The sequence below is a fragment of the Hyalella azteca genome, unplaced genomic scaffold (genome assembly GCF_000764305.2).
Source record: "Hyalella azteca isolate HAZT.00-mixed unplaced genomic scaffold, Hazt_2.0.2 contig710, whole genome shotgun sequence".
Taxonomy (NCBI): domain Eukaryota; kingdom Metazoa; phylum Arthropoda; class Malacostraca; order Amphipoda; family Hyalellidae; genus Hyalella; species Hyalella azteca.
In genome coordinates, this window is record NW_025931047.1 from 75,295 (window position 1) to 92,598 (window position 17,304).

Below are 17,304 nucleotides of genomic sequence, written 5' to 3' on the forward strand. Positions count from 1 at the left end.
AAATCCATTAGCCAGGCGTAACTGGCTAGGGATGACCAGAACAAGGGCAAAAAGTGTATAACTGCTTTGACAAAGTTTCATTTATATTTAATGGGAGCAGAAAACAAAATAAAGCGAAACATATTTTTAGGACTATATTAGTAATGCTTGCGGCCCTGCATACTTTCGCGACATCGAACGTAATTTTTATTTTTTTGCTGAGTCTCCAACCCGTAGCTCGTGCTCCAATCTTGCTGTTCAGTCACCCGTCGTCATAGTCTCTTTCGACCCAAATTTTCACAGCTTAGCAGAGGTTCAACCCCACAACTCACTGATACAATCCTAAATTTTTTTGCCTTCTGACCACTCCGCCGATATATCGACAAGAATTTTTTATTTATCCAGTATTGCTGAGGCTCGAACCTTCCACTCTTTGCTCGAAGCCACAACTCTCTCGAACTCGAAACTCGCTACTGCAATCTTACGTTGATGACCACCCTTACTGTTCGATATTGACCAAAAATTTTCAGCTTTGTTGAGACTTGGACGCACAACTCGCTGCTCCCGTCTTTGCTCTCTCAACCGCCCGACCAACCTGATCTTGTTCGTTGCTCAGGAAGTTTCTACGAGCTCGCATGGGCCATTGGCGTCTTGCTGGGCATGTTGGCGGGGGAGTTCACGACGTGGCAGCATTTGGCCCTGATCTGCTCCAGCCCGACTCTGCTGTACGCCGTCCTCGTCTACTGCTGCAAGGAGTCGCCGGCTTACCTTCTCTTGAAAGGCAGAGAGACTGAAGCAAGGGCGGCTCTTCAGCATTTCAGAGGTCCTCATATGAACTTTTTATTCTTATGTCAAGTTCATATTTAAAAAACATTATACTACAGAGCATGATAGACAAAATTTACTTTTTCTGTGAGGATGAGTTATTGAACAAAATCTGCACCCACTTCTTTCATTTAATGACAAAACTTTAAAATCATGTTTGTTTGTTCAAAGACAAAAACAAACCTGTCTCATATCCCGCACCCGTGAGCCGGTTGATCGTACCTTGTAGTAATAGAGACGAGGTAACAAACCGAAACCTGAGCAATGACAATCACGAATTACGAACAAGAACATTCATGCAATGAATTACAATTTGACTATTTAAGGGGAGCGTCTACCCTAGAAATCGAAATTGTCAGCTTATCCGGTTTTTATGCTCATCTTAAAGCTTACATTCTGCCGCATCGAACGGTACTAGAACTATCTCTGTACGTTGATTTATGTGTTCACGACAGATCCCGAAAGAGTGGAGAGGGGTCGGGCCCCTTCACAAAAACCTTTGGCAATTAATTCAAGCCGGGCACTATAAATGTGCTCTCAGTCGACCTGCAGCTCAGATACCTCCCAACTATCATACGGGAAAGTGTTCATGCAGTCGTTCTAGGCACCGCTGAGTGACTTAGAAGCATACTTTCGGTATCAAAAAAACCTCCAACCGCTCTCACGGCAAACTTATCTGCTCCTAGAGTTTTAAAGCTACAACAATGTGTCACATACCACTCGATTCGCAAGGAAAAGATCTGCAAAATAATTTGTGTGTTTTTCTAATTTTGTTAGAGTTTGGATTTTATTCTGCTAAAAGAGAGGTGGCGGAGAGTAAAATCGAAAAATTGCCGAAAAATTTACGAAAAGTGCCCTCACACCCACAAAAATTAAATTTGAAAAAAAAAACAATATTTTATAGATATGGTCTTCACGTCTCGAATGATGTGTGTCTCGATGCAGTAGCTTGAAAATCCTAGGAGATAATGGGAGCTTCTACAAGTGGGTATTGTAGGAGATTCTACAGTGCCCACTTTTTTGTCGTTTTTTAAGAATTTCACGTTTTCTTTCACTTTTTCCGTAAAATTCACACGAACAAAAAGGGTCAGATTTCGGTTTTACATGCGTGTTCCTAGTTTCAAAATGATCCGTCTGTAAATAACCGAGATAGACTTTGAGGTAGACGTTCCCCTTAAAAATGATTTTCTGGCAGCGGATCAGTTCGTTTAGGATCTGAGCAACTGTCAGACAATGATAGCTCACTCTCAACATCCATTGCTACCATTTAGTGGATTTTGCCATCAAATCAAGTGCTAAAATATCCAGAAGAATCTGACCAGTAGAGTTAACTGAATGCTACACAATTATAGGGATATCTCTTCAATTAAAATATGATTCCTGAAACGCACATTTACAAACTCTGTTTGTGTTATTCGGCAGAAAACAGAAAAATTCAAATCAGATAATTATTTCTTACAAACTAAAAGAAATTTAATGAAATTTCACTGACTTAGGTGCTGATTACTGCATCGATCAAGAAATTAGGGCCGTAAAAGAGTCCCAAATGGAAGCCAAAAAGTCCAAATTAAAGCTGGCTGACCTTAAAAAGGCCCACATTTACAAACCCATTATCATCACCTTCACCATCGGCGTCTTCTCCACAGTCTGCGGCCTCGGAGTCCTAACTGCAAATCTCAGCACTATTTTCAAGGTTATTATTTTTATGAAATATTGCAAATGTTCCTAAACTTAGATTTAAAATAGACTGCGAAACTTCAAAGCCATAAGAATGTGGTTTCTCCTTCACTGAACATAATAAAGTGTATTAAGTCGCACAAGAATGGTACCCTATCGAAATTCTGAGGGTGGTCAGCTTCTTAGATCAAGACGACTTTAGCTTACCCAGCGTGTACATTAGCGGCTCTATGTCCGCTTCACGCTCTGGTTGTACGAGCGAAATAAACGTCCGATTAGAATTCGGTCATAGACCGAGTGAGCTTGGGGCGTTCTTGGGGTGCGCGCATTTGGCACCTGATAGCTCAGGGATAGACACGGCCGGATCTGAAAAGTAGGTTGAAAAATGCCCCCTCCCAACTTTCCGCATTACTCACAACCAAACATTCTTCAACTTTCGCGTGGACTCAACAATCAACATTATCTGATATTCATCACCGCTCACTATCCTTCCCCATTATCCAAATCCGAAACATTCTATCCATTCAACCGTTCCAAACACTCATACCAATTGCTTGTACCGAACACTTTCCAGATACGGCAGTGCGAAACATTCTCTCAACTTAATCAGTATTAAAACTTCACCCATATTCATCAAAACATTCACATATACTGTTAAGCATTCACCGGCAATAATCATTTAAATCAGTCATCAAAATTCTCCGAAAATATTCTCAAACAACAGCCTATAGTGCATCTACAGGGCTCCACTTCAGCCATTTCAACATTGCGCAGATTCAATGAAGTAGCTAATAATTTCATACCTCAGTTTCTAGGTATGAAATGAAAAAAAATTAATGAATTGTTCGCAGTAATTTAATTGTTCGCAGTAAGGCGAGGCCCCGCGCGCATTCCTACTTCCTCTTGCATGCACGTGTACCTAACATCCAGTGTAATTTACTATGGATTAAAAAATAAAATTCTGCACACAGAGGCTGCAAAGAAGAATAGAACTATTACTACCGTCGAAATTGCAGCTAGCTGAAATTTGTTGCCTTTCCAACATTGCCATGTTCTATGGAAATTTCAGTAATTCATCCTCTAATACTTTGTAATTCTTCGAAAATAACACAATTCATAAAGACAATGCGATTTCACTCTGGCAAAAAATTTGATGATGCGATAGAAAGAATCACATAATTGATACCTAATCACAGAAAAAGAGTAGCTTAGTTACTTTCAACGCTCTGCATCCTTCATACACTTTTTGCTTGCAGGTGGTGCTAATCATGCTGTCGACTGTCTGTAATTCTTAACTTTCGGTTCCAGAATACGATTAAGCTATTATGGTGAAATAGAAATTAGAACTTAAGGCATATAAACACGAGATGCTCAAATAACACGTTCATGGACTCATATACCCCAAGTGCAAAATTTCTATGACAGAAGAAATCTTCGCTGGACTATATTCGTAATGCCGCCATACCGGTGCTAGGTTTTCCAACGAACGTTGCTCCAAAAATCTCTGGGCAGTAAAACTAGGAAGAACCTCGCGACAGAAAAAGTTGTGCTCTCAAAAATGTTCAGAATTAAAATGTTTATCCTTTTAAACAAATTATTTTCAAGTCGCATATTTCACTTTTCACAGTGCAATTACACACGTGAAATGAGAAATGTGCGTCATTCAACATGAGAAGAAGACTAGCAGAACTAGGCAACTGCGCCAGCAGCACGCGCCCTGCACTACCCAGTTAAAATTTAGGGCAGGGAATAGAGCAGGCCGTCGCCGGCTGCAGAGCCGACGTAGAGACGCGACAGAGCAGCGATAGAGCAGAAATGTCCGCATTAGAGACGATATCGTCAGCCACGTAGCAAAGCTAATTCACCTCTGAGTACCTGCCCAGGTGTGCTCGGTCCTGCAGTCACGCAGCCCTTACTGAGCACCGCCTGCTCAAACCTGCCCAACGCCTGCTCTGGGGCGGCTCTGGCAGTGTACGCGGCAGTTACGCGTCACCGTTTTTCAACAACGATTAAAAAAAATTTGTTCCTTCTCGCTCTGAGATCACCTAGACTTCTCTCTTGCAACGACAGGTTGTATTGACATTGGTTACTGACATTCTCATCGTATTGACTTTAGCAACGTTATTTAGAATCTAACAAATTCAATTATCGAGGAAATATACACATCAAATTACTCACCGCTATGAACTATCTGCAAACGACGACTGAAGCTCCGGGATTCGAACTCAGATTCTCCGCGTCGTATGTCCACGCCTTTACCAGTTGGCCACGCGAACACCTTACCAGCCTAGGCTCTATGAACTACTTAACTGTAATACGGAACGAGTGACTCGCCATCATCTAGCAAATCGAGGAATAGCTATATTTGTGGTTGAACTTGATAGATATTATTCATAATGCACTAATTAAAAAAAAAATGAACAAAGTAGACATTCGTATGATCCCGTCAGTTAGATGTAAGTGAGTATTAGAGCTAAATTTGTTTAGTAATTTATCTTATTGCATTAGCTTCATGTCATTCGATAGTTTGATAGGAAAATTAACAACGTACGCAAATCATTAGTCTACTGAAATCGCAAATTCTCCGAGATTTTTAATGCAAATAAAGTGCCAAATAAATTCACCATATCTTCAATGAAAACGTTTCGGAGACCAGAACCGAAATTCAGGGAAAGTCGATAAATTTTATGAACCGATGATGGTGCTGGTTTATATATTTTCATTGAAAATATGGTGAATTTCCTGGGTATTTTCTTTGTTCTAACATTTACTGTTATTAACGCGTTTTCTGTATATCCATGTTAGAAAACTTTCTCATGATAAACTGATTGATATCTCGCTTTAGCAAAGCGTGAATGACCTTTAACGTTTCTGTTAGAGTGTTAAAACTGGAAGAGCATATAAAATTCTTACGTAATTCGAAGTATTAAAATACTGACGTGAAATAAATATCACAAATGGCACCGGAAATTGGCCCACAATATCGTGCTATGCGAATGAACTAGATGGAGGATGAAGTTCATTCTCCCGCAACGGTTTCCAACCCCTACCCCTCCTCCCTCTCTCAAAACCCCCCCATGCACGGCCTGCTTCTCTGCTCTGTACAGCTCCCTGCCGGGCAATCCCTAGTACCAGCGCTAAAACAGCGCAGAGTTCCGTCCCTGCCGAGCTCCTAGAATTTTGTCTCTATATCAGCCATGGCGCAGCGCAGTTTTAGGGATAGATGGCCGGTTATAGTTTCACGGCTCCATCCTGCTAAAGCGCGACCAGCCCGGCTAAACCCGGCGCCGGTCTCGGCTCAAAACTGTAACTGGGTAAGGGCTGCGTATGTAATCTACCATTATAGTACAAGTAACAATGTCAGACATGTAGTAGGAACAAATTTTCAGAGTACCATACACATACCTCGTGAGAAATAGAGTTGAAGAAACTCCCTGCCTGCAGGATTCGAACTCCGGTCTCCCCCACGCGAAGCTAAGCCTTTACCGTTGAGCTATAGGAGAGGACTAGGCACTAAAGTAATTTTAAAATATTTGACTGAAGTATTGCAAGTATTAATTTCATCAAATGGCAGAAGTTAGTGCTACCATCGTGATGATTAGATCGTTTCATCAACAATTTTATTGTTTTTATAATTTTTATAATATTGACAGCGGTTTGATTCGAAATATTTTCACCAAGAATATTCTTGCGTGAAATAAGGAATTGATATCACTCGATGATTTTAAATGTCAGGTGTGAATTACCTGCACCACTTCGAGTCACTATTTTCTCTAGCCTAATCTTTAATCTTTTGCGTCCAAAAGATACCGGAACCACTCAAGTAGAAATTTAGACTTAAAATTGAAATAATTATCTGCCTGTATGAGCAAATTTCCCTAAATAATTAAATTCCACGATCGAAGTAAGCGATAGAAAGCAGAATTTGTATTCGTATCCCTCTGCGTATAAATGATACCTTTTTGACAAGCAAATTACCCGGAAAGCACACATTTCAAGCAAGACATGGTAAAGATTAGTAGGAAGCTTGACGCCGACTCCCGTAAACCCAACTCGTGTGAACGTGTGCTTATACTCGACTTGCTCGTTGCACTTGAGAGCCGCAGAGCCGCTGCGCTTTAGAGATGCCTTGCCTCTACAGACTACGTCGACGTGGCTTTAGAGTTTAAATTAATGGGGTAATTTAAGGATATTGCCAATATTATATGACACACTTAATCGATCCTAGAATTTATACTTTATGATACAATAATTAGTCTGAATTGATCGCAATATTTCCAACACAGCCAGTTGGCGCATACGTAAAACTCGAAATAAATAACTCAATATCATGTGAACATAAAAAATTGGATTCGCCGTCATCTTTTGAGAAACTGTAATTTTGCGACGAAAATTTTTCATTGTTCCTCGTACAATTTATATCAGGAGCAGTCTGATACATGCCTAGTGGCTTTACTTTGGTTTGAAAATTTGTGAACACCTTATTTCTGTCAGTTTTACTCGTGCCTACCGAATTCACGCTAAATTTTTGCTAAATTTTCTTTCCAGAACTTAATCTTAGAAGCCAAGCACACAGAACGAAGTCATGGTTTCGTCTTGATCTCGAATGACCCACAACCCAATAACACCTTTCTTTCTACGTTGGATAAATTACAGTGGCCAATACGGGGCAATACCATCGTGCACTGTGCAGCTTGGGCAAACGGTTATCGGTGATTCACAAGAGATTTGTCTGCAATGTGCCATAGATGTTTCAGACCTTATAAATCATCCATGATTCATCGATGACTCCCACCTGTACTCGCCACCTTTTCGATTTATAGGTGTTTTATTGTCGATTTTAGGCAGATCTGGACACCCACCGTTACGCCACCAATAATCTATTATCGCCACCTATAATCATCGGTGCGCCACCCTTAATTTTTATTTGGGTCAAATCATTAGTCTGCTGATATAGCAAGTTCTCTAAGAGTTTCAATGCAAAGAAAGCGCCAAATAAATTCACCATATCTTCTATGAAAACGTTTCGGAGACCAGCACCGAAACGCAGGGAAATTCGATCAATTTCATAAACTGATGATGGTGCTGGTTTACACATTTTCATTGAAAAAAAGGTTAATTTCCTTGGTATTTTCTTTGCTCTAACATTTACTGTTATTAACGCGTTTTCTGTAAATCCAAGTAAGAAAACTTTCTCATGATAAACTGATTGATATCTCGCTTTGGCAACGCGTGAATGACCGTAAACGTTTCTGTTTGCGTGTTAAAACTGGAAGAGCATATAAAATTCTTATGTAAATCAAAGTATTCTAATACTGACGTGAAATAAATATCATAACTGGCACCAGAAATTGACCCAAAATAACGTATTATGCGAATGAACTATATGAGGGATGAAGTTCATTCTCCCGCCACTAGCTGTTTCCAACCCCTACCCCTCCTCCCTCTCTCAAAACCCCCCCATGCACGGCCTGCTTAGCTGCTCTGTTCAGCTCGCTGCCGGGCAATCCAAGTACCAGCGCTGCAACAGCGCAGAGTTCCGGCCCTGCCGAGCTGTTAGAATTTTTCTCTAAATTAGCCATGGCGCAGCGCCGTTTTAGGGATAGATGGCCGGTTATAGTTTCATGGCTCCATCCTGCTAAAGCGCGACCAGCCCGGCTAAACCCGGCGCCGGTCTCGGTTCAAAATTTTAACTGGGTACTCCTTGCATAGCCCCAAACCGGGATAGGGGTAATCCCCACCTAATGGGGCGGAAGAATGGGTTGGGGATAAATAACATTTTACATGTCTAACAACAAATATTGGGCACAGCGAACATAATTGAGTAACTTTATGAAATAAAAACTGCAATGCATGGACTAAGTTTTGTCATCGATGTCGTTTGAACCACCGCATATAGTTTGTATTAATTTGCTCAAAAAGTAGCAAGGTGCCATGATACTTACATCGCGATGGGTGACACCCAGCATGCACGAACGAACGCCAAATCACTGAATGAATTATGTGAACCGCACCACAAGATAATACAATTGCCAACATCACCTGGAAATATTGAAATTTTGTAGACCTTGTTTGAATAACAGAAGGTACGTTGTTCAACTCTTCAAACTCCAACAGGCAATGCATGCACTGTCATCACAATACTAAGCAGTTTCATCCCGCTTTAAATTTGTTACCTGTAAAATAGGAAATATATTGTACAGAATTTTTACAACGATCACATGATCAACCAAATCAATTTTTAAGCCGTGGAAAATCTGATTCGATGACGCTTGGACGTCGCCCTCCGTCCATGTTAGCTCGGCCCTTGTCATGTCAAGGACATGACAAGGACATCGGAGACAGGCCTCCGGCCTAATAAACTCTGAACCCGCTATTATTATTATTATTATGTCACAAGAGACTCTCGAAAAAGACGCTAGTTAGCGGCTGAAAACAGTAGGTTACCAATTCGCAATAAATTCGCTTTTAACTGGACTTTAACGAATATCTTAATTTCGTACAAGTACAAGAATTGTGATTGAAGGGAGCTCTATACGACCTTCTTTCTACGAGCGTCGTTCACCTCACCGTAACCAGTAGCAGTTAAAGCTTCTGGATGCATTTGCGTTTCTCATGAGATGAATCCATATTCATTTTCACTGTAATATAAAAGGGGCAAAATGGTAATGCATACCACTGAACAACGATCTATGCAACTCCACGTTCGCCCTATCATAATCCCGGATGCATTAACACATATGCACGAGATTGTTTTGAACAATTCGAAAATCAGGCCTACGGGCTGATCTTCTTCTCGCAAAATTTCATAAGACCTTCGGTCCAACCTTAAAGGATGTAACCATGTGCATGTAACCACTCTCAACAGTGCTCGATACAAATCAAACATCAAGCGAGTCTATCTAATATTGAACCATACATTATTTTGCAGAACTCCGGCAGCGAGTTGTCGGAGAACGTGAGCGGCGTTCTCTGCATTGTGTTGGAGATACTGGCAGGAATAGCAGCCGTGGTCTTGGTGGAAAGAGTTGGCAGAAAGTCTCTGCTTGTGGTTACTTCTGCCTCCATGGCTGCCAGTCACTGTGAGAGCTTTAAATGTCTTCAACGTAAATAACTTCGTTCCGGGAAAACTAAATATTTATCAAACTAAGGCTGATATTGAAGCTTGGCTTGGCTGAGTTGTAAAGATTACCAGGATTGGTAATTACAACGGCGGGTTCGAAACCCGTAATTGTGCGGATTCTGGCCGAAATCGGCAAGGTGGCCAGGTGGTTAAGAATCGGCGACCAGCAATGAATCCTGATCAAAGCTGAAACCGCTATATTATATTATTTTCCTTAACAGGATATATCGTCGCAATTATATAAGATAATTCAACACAAATTGAGAAAAAAACGTTATTGAAATGTCATGGATGATTATTTTGTAGGTTTTTAGTACGTAACTTGTCAATCTTAGAACCAATTGCCAAAACTTCCATGTTAGAAGGGAAATTCTAAAAGAGTAACTCGTCAAGGCAGGTATCATGACTGTCTGATTACAGCGGTGTCGCCATTGATTAGACCATATCACCTGTCGCTAATCATAAACTCCGCAAAATTTTCGGAACTTGAGGGCATCGAACACGCAACTCACTGCCCCAAATCAGCTGTGCCTAACCACCCGGTCACCTTGCCGATTTTGACAATAACAGTTGCAGGTACAGCAGCAGGGATCTAACCCGCAACTCACTGCTCCAATCTTGGTATACAAAACTGTAACTACTGGGCCCCCTGTAATATGGGATTAGAAGATCGGTTAAAATTGAACAGATTTGAATTGAATGCATATCTTTTGCAGGTGGTCTGGGTGCTTTCTTTTACACAGGACCGATTTGAATTGAATGAATATCATTTCGCAGGTGGTCTGGGTGCATTCTTCTACATGTTATCGGTGGATGAAGAGTGGACGCGCCATTATCTGTTCTGGATTCCGATGACGGCGCTCATGATGTTCCTTATTGCTTATGGGGCGGGACTGGGGCCAGTGATATGGGTCCTGATAGGTAAGTAACTTTCATACATAATATGAAATCAAAAAGCTGAAAAAGATTTGTTGGTGAAATCACTGAACGAAGCATATTCAGGAATCTCTTAGATAAGATTCATTTTACTTGCATTAGCTACATGAATGAATTTTGGGTTTGAGGCTTGGTTAGTAATTGAAAATATTGAATAGTGTCTAGGTCTACGGGAACCTAAGTTCTTTGCCTTTATTTAAAATAATCTTCTCTTAATATCGAATATGCCTCCACTAATTAAGTTTTTGCCTGGAAATTTTATCTATTTGCAATGTCTCGTAGTATTCGTTTCTGAAAACAAAATGAAAGGTATGTGCATTGTACAATGGAAACACAGTAAAAATATATTAAAAATTTCTGTGATTTTCTTCAAGAAAATTCCTGACCGTTTATGTTGCTGCGAAGTACGTCCATTTAATAGCATAAATAATTTCCGGAGCGGTGCTTTTGCATGAATAATTCTACAAGAAACCGTTACTTGATAAAAACAAATGAATTAATCGACCAATTTCTCGAAATAATATACAGTGGATAACAGTGATGACCAAATCAGGGGAGATGTTGCCCCCTCTGGCGAAGAACGTGGGATCGGGACTGGCAGTGGCGGGCATGTGGACGGGATCCTTCGTGACCGTATACTCCTACGAATTTCTGCAGGTGAGTCAAGCATGTGGACGGAATCCTTCGTGACCGTATACTCCTACGAATTCCTGCAGGTGAGTCAAGCGTCAAGCATGTGGACGGGATCCTTCCTCACCGGATACTCCTACGAATTCCTGCAGGTGAGTCAATCATGTGGATGGGGTCCTTGCTGACAGTGAGTTATCCTTACAAAATTTGGATGCGGCCCGACTCGGGGAGCACGCCAATCAGCTCCTCTATGTTCATGTCGTCCGGGATCGAATTGATGACGCGAAACAGCATGTTATAGTTCAGTATGACTCGGTTTCGACCAACGCTTTTTATACTATCATGACACTAAAAGTCGGAAAGTAAATTTTGACCAAAAGCTGATTTCGATCGGCATAGCAGACCCTTAATAACCTTAAGCCGAGAAGAGCGACTGCAGGGCGTTTCTACTTTTGCTAAGGTAATACGAGTCCCCTCAGGAGAGACGAGCGTGTGGACGGGGTTATTATACTTCCAGTCACTAGGAATATATCGACATGTTGGGTATCCAGCCTTTTTTCGAATTCGCATAATTTGTTCAAGATTCACGTTATCGTTCACAGAATGAAGAGAGGACTTTTGCCTCATTCCGAAAAAATATGAATGTGTCTTATAGTTTTGCTGATGTTGCACATTTTTATCCAGAGCATGAATAGAGGGTGACCATATAGCACCGATAAGCCGTTTTACAAGACCAAACCGGGTTTGGATGAGCCACGCAAGAGCTAAAATGCGTCTTGATTACGACAATGACCGTTCTATATCTCATTAACCATTCTGAACGATCTAACTTTAACAACTTTAACTTTTTTTAACTTTAACCATTTGGAAATGGACTGGGCAGATGAATCATCTCCACGAGATGGGAATCAACAAGCATCACTGTTCTTCGAGTCTGTGTGAGACTCATTTTCAATCCAGAACATCGCCAAACTAATCAATTTTATGGGTAAACAGACCCCAAATATTCTAGATCTAGTATTTACTAGTGAAGAATTAGTGTTAGATGAGCTTCGCCACAAGGCTCCGTTGGGCAGAAGCCACCACCAATCATTGTTTTTCAGTATTAAGTGTTGTGCAGAAAAGACGTTTCGGAAGCGTGTACATTTGAACTTTGCGAAAGACGACTATGATAAACTCCGTGAAGCAGTGGATGCGGCGAATATTCTGGAATATATTAATAACAGGAATGTGTCTGATTCATGGTCATATATTAAAGACACGGTTATGTCTGCAGTTCATGCCTGTGTACCTAAGATTACGCTTGGACGAGTCAAAAAGTAACAGTTGATGAAGAGTACAGTTATAGCTCAGCCAGAGCTCAAGCTGCAAGCGTTATTTACGAACTCGCAACTATACTGATTATAACCTGTATGCAAGAGCTCTAAATAAAGTTAAAAAAGTCTCGCACCGCAGTAAAAAAATTTGAAAACTATATTGCCAAAACTGCAAAAAATAACCCGGAAGCTTTATTTTGGAAGTTAGTTCGAAGTGTAAAACAAACGACGGTATTTCTGAATTGAAAGTAAACCAACGGAATGTATCCTCTGATGAGGGCAAGGCTAACGTTCTCAATCCGTTCTTTAGCAGTGTGTTCAGAGATGAGGATACAACTTTTCAGATATTGAGGAGCACCTAGTCGGCTCGAAGTTAACTGGTTTTGAAATACGCGAAGAAGAGGTTCTCAAGCGCCTGGTAGCTCTAAATCCCAACAAGTCATGTGGACCAGACAGCTTCCCCCCTAGATTGCTCAAAGAATTAACAACCATCCTGGCCGGCTCGCTGACAGTATTCATTCAAAAAACCTTGAACGAAGGGACTTTGACGACTGATTGGAAAGAAGCTCAAGTAACACCATTGTTTAAAAAAGGTAACAAAAGTAGCCCCGGTAACTATCGCCCTGTCATCATGGAAATTGTTGTTTATTAGGTAATGTAATCTGTTGTGAGTGATAGGATTATTGATCATTTGACTGTTCACCATCTCATATCAGACTGTCAACATGGCCTTGTTGCCGGTAGATCCTGCACCAATAACCTTGTGTCTGCGTTGAACTATTGGACTCGCCTGCTGGACGAAAGGGAACCAGTGTATGCAGTGTAACTCGATTTTGCAAAAGCACCTGAAGCGTGAGCGGCTGTTGCGTAAAGGGAAGTCTTTGGGAATAGAGGGAAACTTACTCCAATGGATCATAGAGTTCTTTGTAGGTGGACGACAACGTGTCAGTTTTAACGAAACCGTGTCAGACTGGACATCAGTGCGCAGTGGAGTACCACAAGGAAGCGTTTTTGTACGATGCTGTGTTTCGTACGTACACAGTGCTTTTCTATGCACGTTCTAATTAGTTGTTAATTACCTGAGGCAGGTTCTGGTGCCTTGACTTAAATGAGGATAAATGAAGCACGAGTTAAGTACAGATTATATACTTATACTTAGTGAGATTATATCGGCTTACAGTTTAGGATAATCAGATTATAAGTTGGAGCTTTAACACTGATGTCTTCTGCGTACAGTTGAAGTATGGATAAGTCTAGAGTGTATCTTCTACTCTGACATAAATTTAGGCTTACTGCCCTGATGGATACGGACAGGAGTAAGGGCGTAAACACGACTGTTCTCGGCCCAAGACTAAAGTTAATTGCCTGAGACAGAGCTTTTATAGCTTCGCTATTGACGCCACCAAGGGCGTGACTTGATAAACACGAAAGGCTAATACAAGGAAATGCTCATGAACATATCGCATGTGAAGGATCTTATCTTTCAACAAGGAAGACATCAATCAGGAAATATCAAGGGACGAATGGTATCAACATTGTCATCTGACATTTTTGGGGTTGTTTGGTCGTTGCGTTTATAAACTATCTGCCAGAAGTTGTGTTAAGCGTGTGCGCCATGTATGCAGACGAGACAAAAGTTTATAATACAGTGAAGGATGCCTCAAACAAAGTGCAATTGCAAGATAATTAAAAAAGGCGAAATTAAAGCTTTAAAGCTGGCTGACCTTAAAGAGGTCCACTTTTACAAATCTAAACATCTTTACAAACCTGAACAGGCAGACATCTTGACAGCTTAGTTAACTGGGCTGATACGTGGCAGATGCGTTTTAATGCTGACAAGTACTTCACCTCGGGAAGAACAATGAACACCAAGATTACAGTATGAGAAGACATGGACGTGAGAGTAATAATTGAAAAGTCTATGGTGGAAAAATATCTAGGAGTTTATGTCGACAATGAGTTGATTTTTTCCAAGTATATTGAAATGCAAGCTTTTTAAATCCAGCAAACTTATTGGACTGATCAGACGCTCTTACGAGTTCCTAGATGCAGAAGCGATGAAGCAGTTGTTTGTTGCTGTCGTGCGCCCGAACCTAGAGTTTGGAAACGTTGTGTGGTCCCCGAAATTTGAAAAGGACAAAAATATAGTAGATAATTTTCAAAGACGTGCAACAAGAATAATTTGAGGGGCAAGGGGCTTGATCTTCCGGGCTTGATAGTCCAGGAAACCTAGTGAAAAAAGGGGGTCAACCTAGAAGAAATTGCAAAAGAATTTTCTTCATCACTATAACATGCAGAGATGCCTCAAAAAAGACATATAAAAAATCCTCTAAAATATAATTGGTGGAAAGGCTTCAAATCAGTGATTTTCAAAATGGCCGCCAAAGTAAACTATATGTTGATATGCAGCGGTTTGAATTAGCAGACTGGAACAGTTTTGCTGCCAAAAACCAATTTTTTTAGGCTAATAAATGAAATTATATCTATATTATGAGCTAAATTATATAAACTAAGAAATATTGCAATATTTTGTAATAAAAATACCATTTTATCGATAATTTTATGCTTTTTAAAGTCCGATGAATTCTCAGCTTTTTTTTCTTCTTCTACTGATAAAATTTGGCATAAATGTATTTGTGTGATGTAAAATAAGTAGGGAAAAAGTCATTATGCTCAGAAAATCATTAATTATGATGGTCAACTATTTCTAAGATGAAATAAGAGAACGTCAGCTGGGTAGACAAAAAGATAAAATATCAGACATATGAATGATGAATGGGATAGAAAAACCTTTTTATTTCAGCTTGCACAATTTTTTTATTTATTTTGGACATAAAATAAAAATGAGAAATTATTATACTGAGATAATTAAGAAGTTATACTAAAAAAACTAGTTATGACGCTTAAGCTATAGAACTAGTAGGTTTTATGAACGTAAAGTTTAACTGTCCATAGTAGGTAACATGGGGCAAACGGACCACTGCGGTTACCGGCCCATAGCGGGTTTCTCGCTAAGTATGGCAGATATTGGTCCGTGATCTCTACCGCCGATCTACAGCTTCACTGGGATGAAGTGTACGGATTTATGTTTTGCTAAGAGATTGCGTTGTTAAGTTATTTGTGAATAACTGTTTTAGCCCAGATAAAATTTTTTTTGCTGCTAAATAAAACTGTTTTCGCTTACTGTAGATGAAGCTTTTGAAATTACTGTGAATTATATTTTGAAGTAATATTTATAGGGATAATTTTGAGTTCAAGTTTAGACTATTAGCTTATAAAATAAAATGTTGACACGATATAAATGGAAATGGCAACGTGGGGCAACGGGCCCACGCGTGTCACGGGGCAAAGCGCCAATGGTGGGCTCAATACACCGGCCTCTGTGAAGTCTTGTGTTACAAATTACACTTCATATTGCATGATTTTTTTATTTGCTGCTTCTAGGAAACAGGTTCTAGTTTCTAGTTATCGTATTTGACCCCTTATCGAGTTTTTGACTCTTGCCTTGCCAAAAGTTGATGATTTCAGCCAACAACAATGATGAGTTTTGATGTGTTGATGAGTTATTATGGTGTTGGCTGAAATCACGATTTAGTACGAATTCTCTGCACATAATATCTGGATTATGGACGAAGCTGGAACGAAGTTTTTTCTGATCAACTAAATATATTTTTTATAGTCAACGATACATTTTTTCATGTCAAGGATGAATTTTTTATAGCAAGAGTATATTTTTCCAGTCAAGGATATGTACATTTTAATGTCAATGAAATATTTTTCTTCACGTCAGTGATAGACTTTTTAAGCAAGAAAGTATTAAAATCACTTGGCTGCTTAAGTCGCAAATTTACCAGGAATTTAAAAGCCAAGAAAATAGCCAAAAATTTCAGCATTTCTTATAAGAGAAAACGTTTCGGAGTCCAGCTCCATCGTCAGTTCAAAACCTAGAACACAGGTAAAAGCAATTAGTAACCTAAAATTCACATCCAAACAATTCACCTAAACATGAGGACATTAGAACTAAAATCGAAGATAACAGAAATAAAAATGAGATGACATGTAGAGAAAGTACTATCTATTTACAATTTGTAGAGGATAGGAACTGAATGCAGCATTTAAACTGGGCTTCTGTTTAAAAATATATAATGATTCTAAAATTCGTAGGTCAGAAACACCGGTTGTGGAGGCTAAAACTCTAAAATCACTATTGGACACCGGGACGTTACACTGCTCGGCATGAATACATACGTCTTCGATTTTAGTTCTAATGTCCTCATGTTTAGGTGAATTGTTTGAATGTGAATTTTAGGTTACTAATTGCTTGTACCTGTGTTCTAGGTTTTGAACTGACGATGGAGCTGGACTCCGAAACGTTTTCTCTTATAAGAAATGCTGAAATTTTAAGCAAGAGTATATTTTTTTCAAGCTAAGGATATGATTTTTTAAGTTTTTAATAAATGAATGAATGTCATATTTTTCATTACATTTTTCTTATTTCTAACTGTAAAGTATTTTATTATCATTTTTAAACGAAAAATAGGCAATTGTGGTGTAGGGACCAAGGGTGGGAACCTTGCCCAAAGCCCATGGGCCCATTGCCCCAGGGGTGGGGCAATGGGCCCATTTTGACACTTTTCATAAAAGTGTTTCATTAAAAATTGAATAACTCTATCGGCGTCTAATTAACATCATACATTTCTCATTAGTTACCTTTAAACATAACAAAGAACCACCTCGTATCAATTAAAATTTCATCAAAAATTTAGTGTAAAAAAGGAGGGGGGCCGCTGCCCCATGTTACCTACTGTGATTATTCTA

General features: G+C 39.8%; 1 protein-coding gene across 1 annotated transcript in view; it reads left to right on the forward strand.

Annotated features, from left to right (window-relative positions):
• Positions 1 to 10,533, forward strand: part of LOC125177969 (facilitated trehalose transporter Tret1-like) — a 55,986-nt gene extending 45,453 nt beyond the window's left edge. The window contains exons 7-10 of the mRNA XM_047880733.1: positions 596 to 802; positions 2,301 to 2,497; positions 9,413 to 9,563; positions 10,382 to 10,533. Coding sequence (XP_047736689.1) covers positions 596 to 802; positions 2,301 to 2,497; positions 9,413 to 9,563; positions 10,382 to 10,533 — 707 coding nt within the window. The remainder of the gene's footprint in view (positions 1 to 595; positions 803 to 2,300; positions 2,498 to 9,412; positions 9,564 to 10,381) is intronic.
• Positions 10,534 to 17,304: the final 6,771 nt, after the last annotated feature.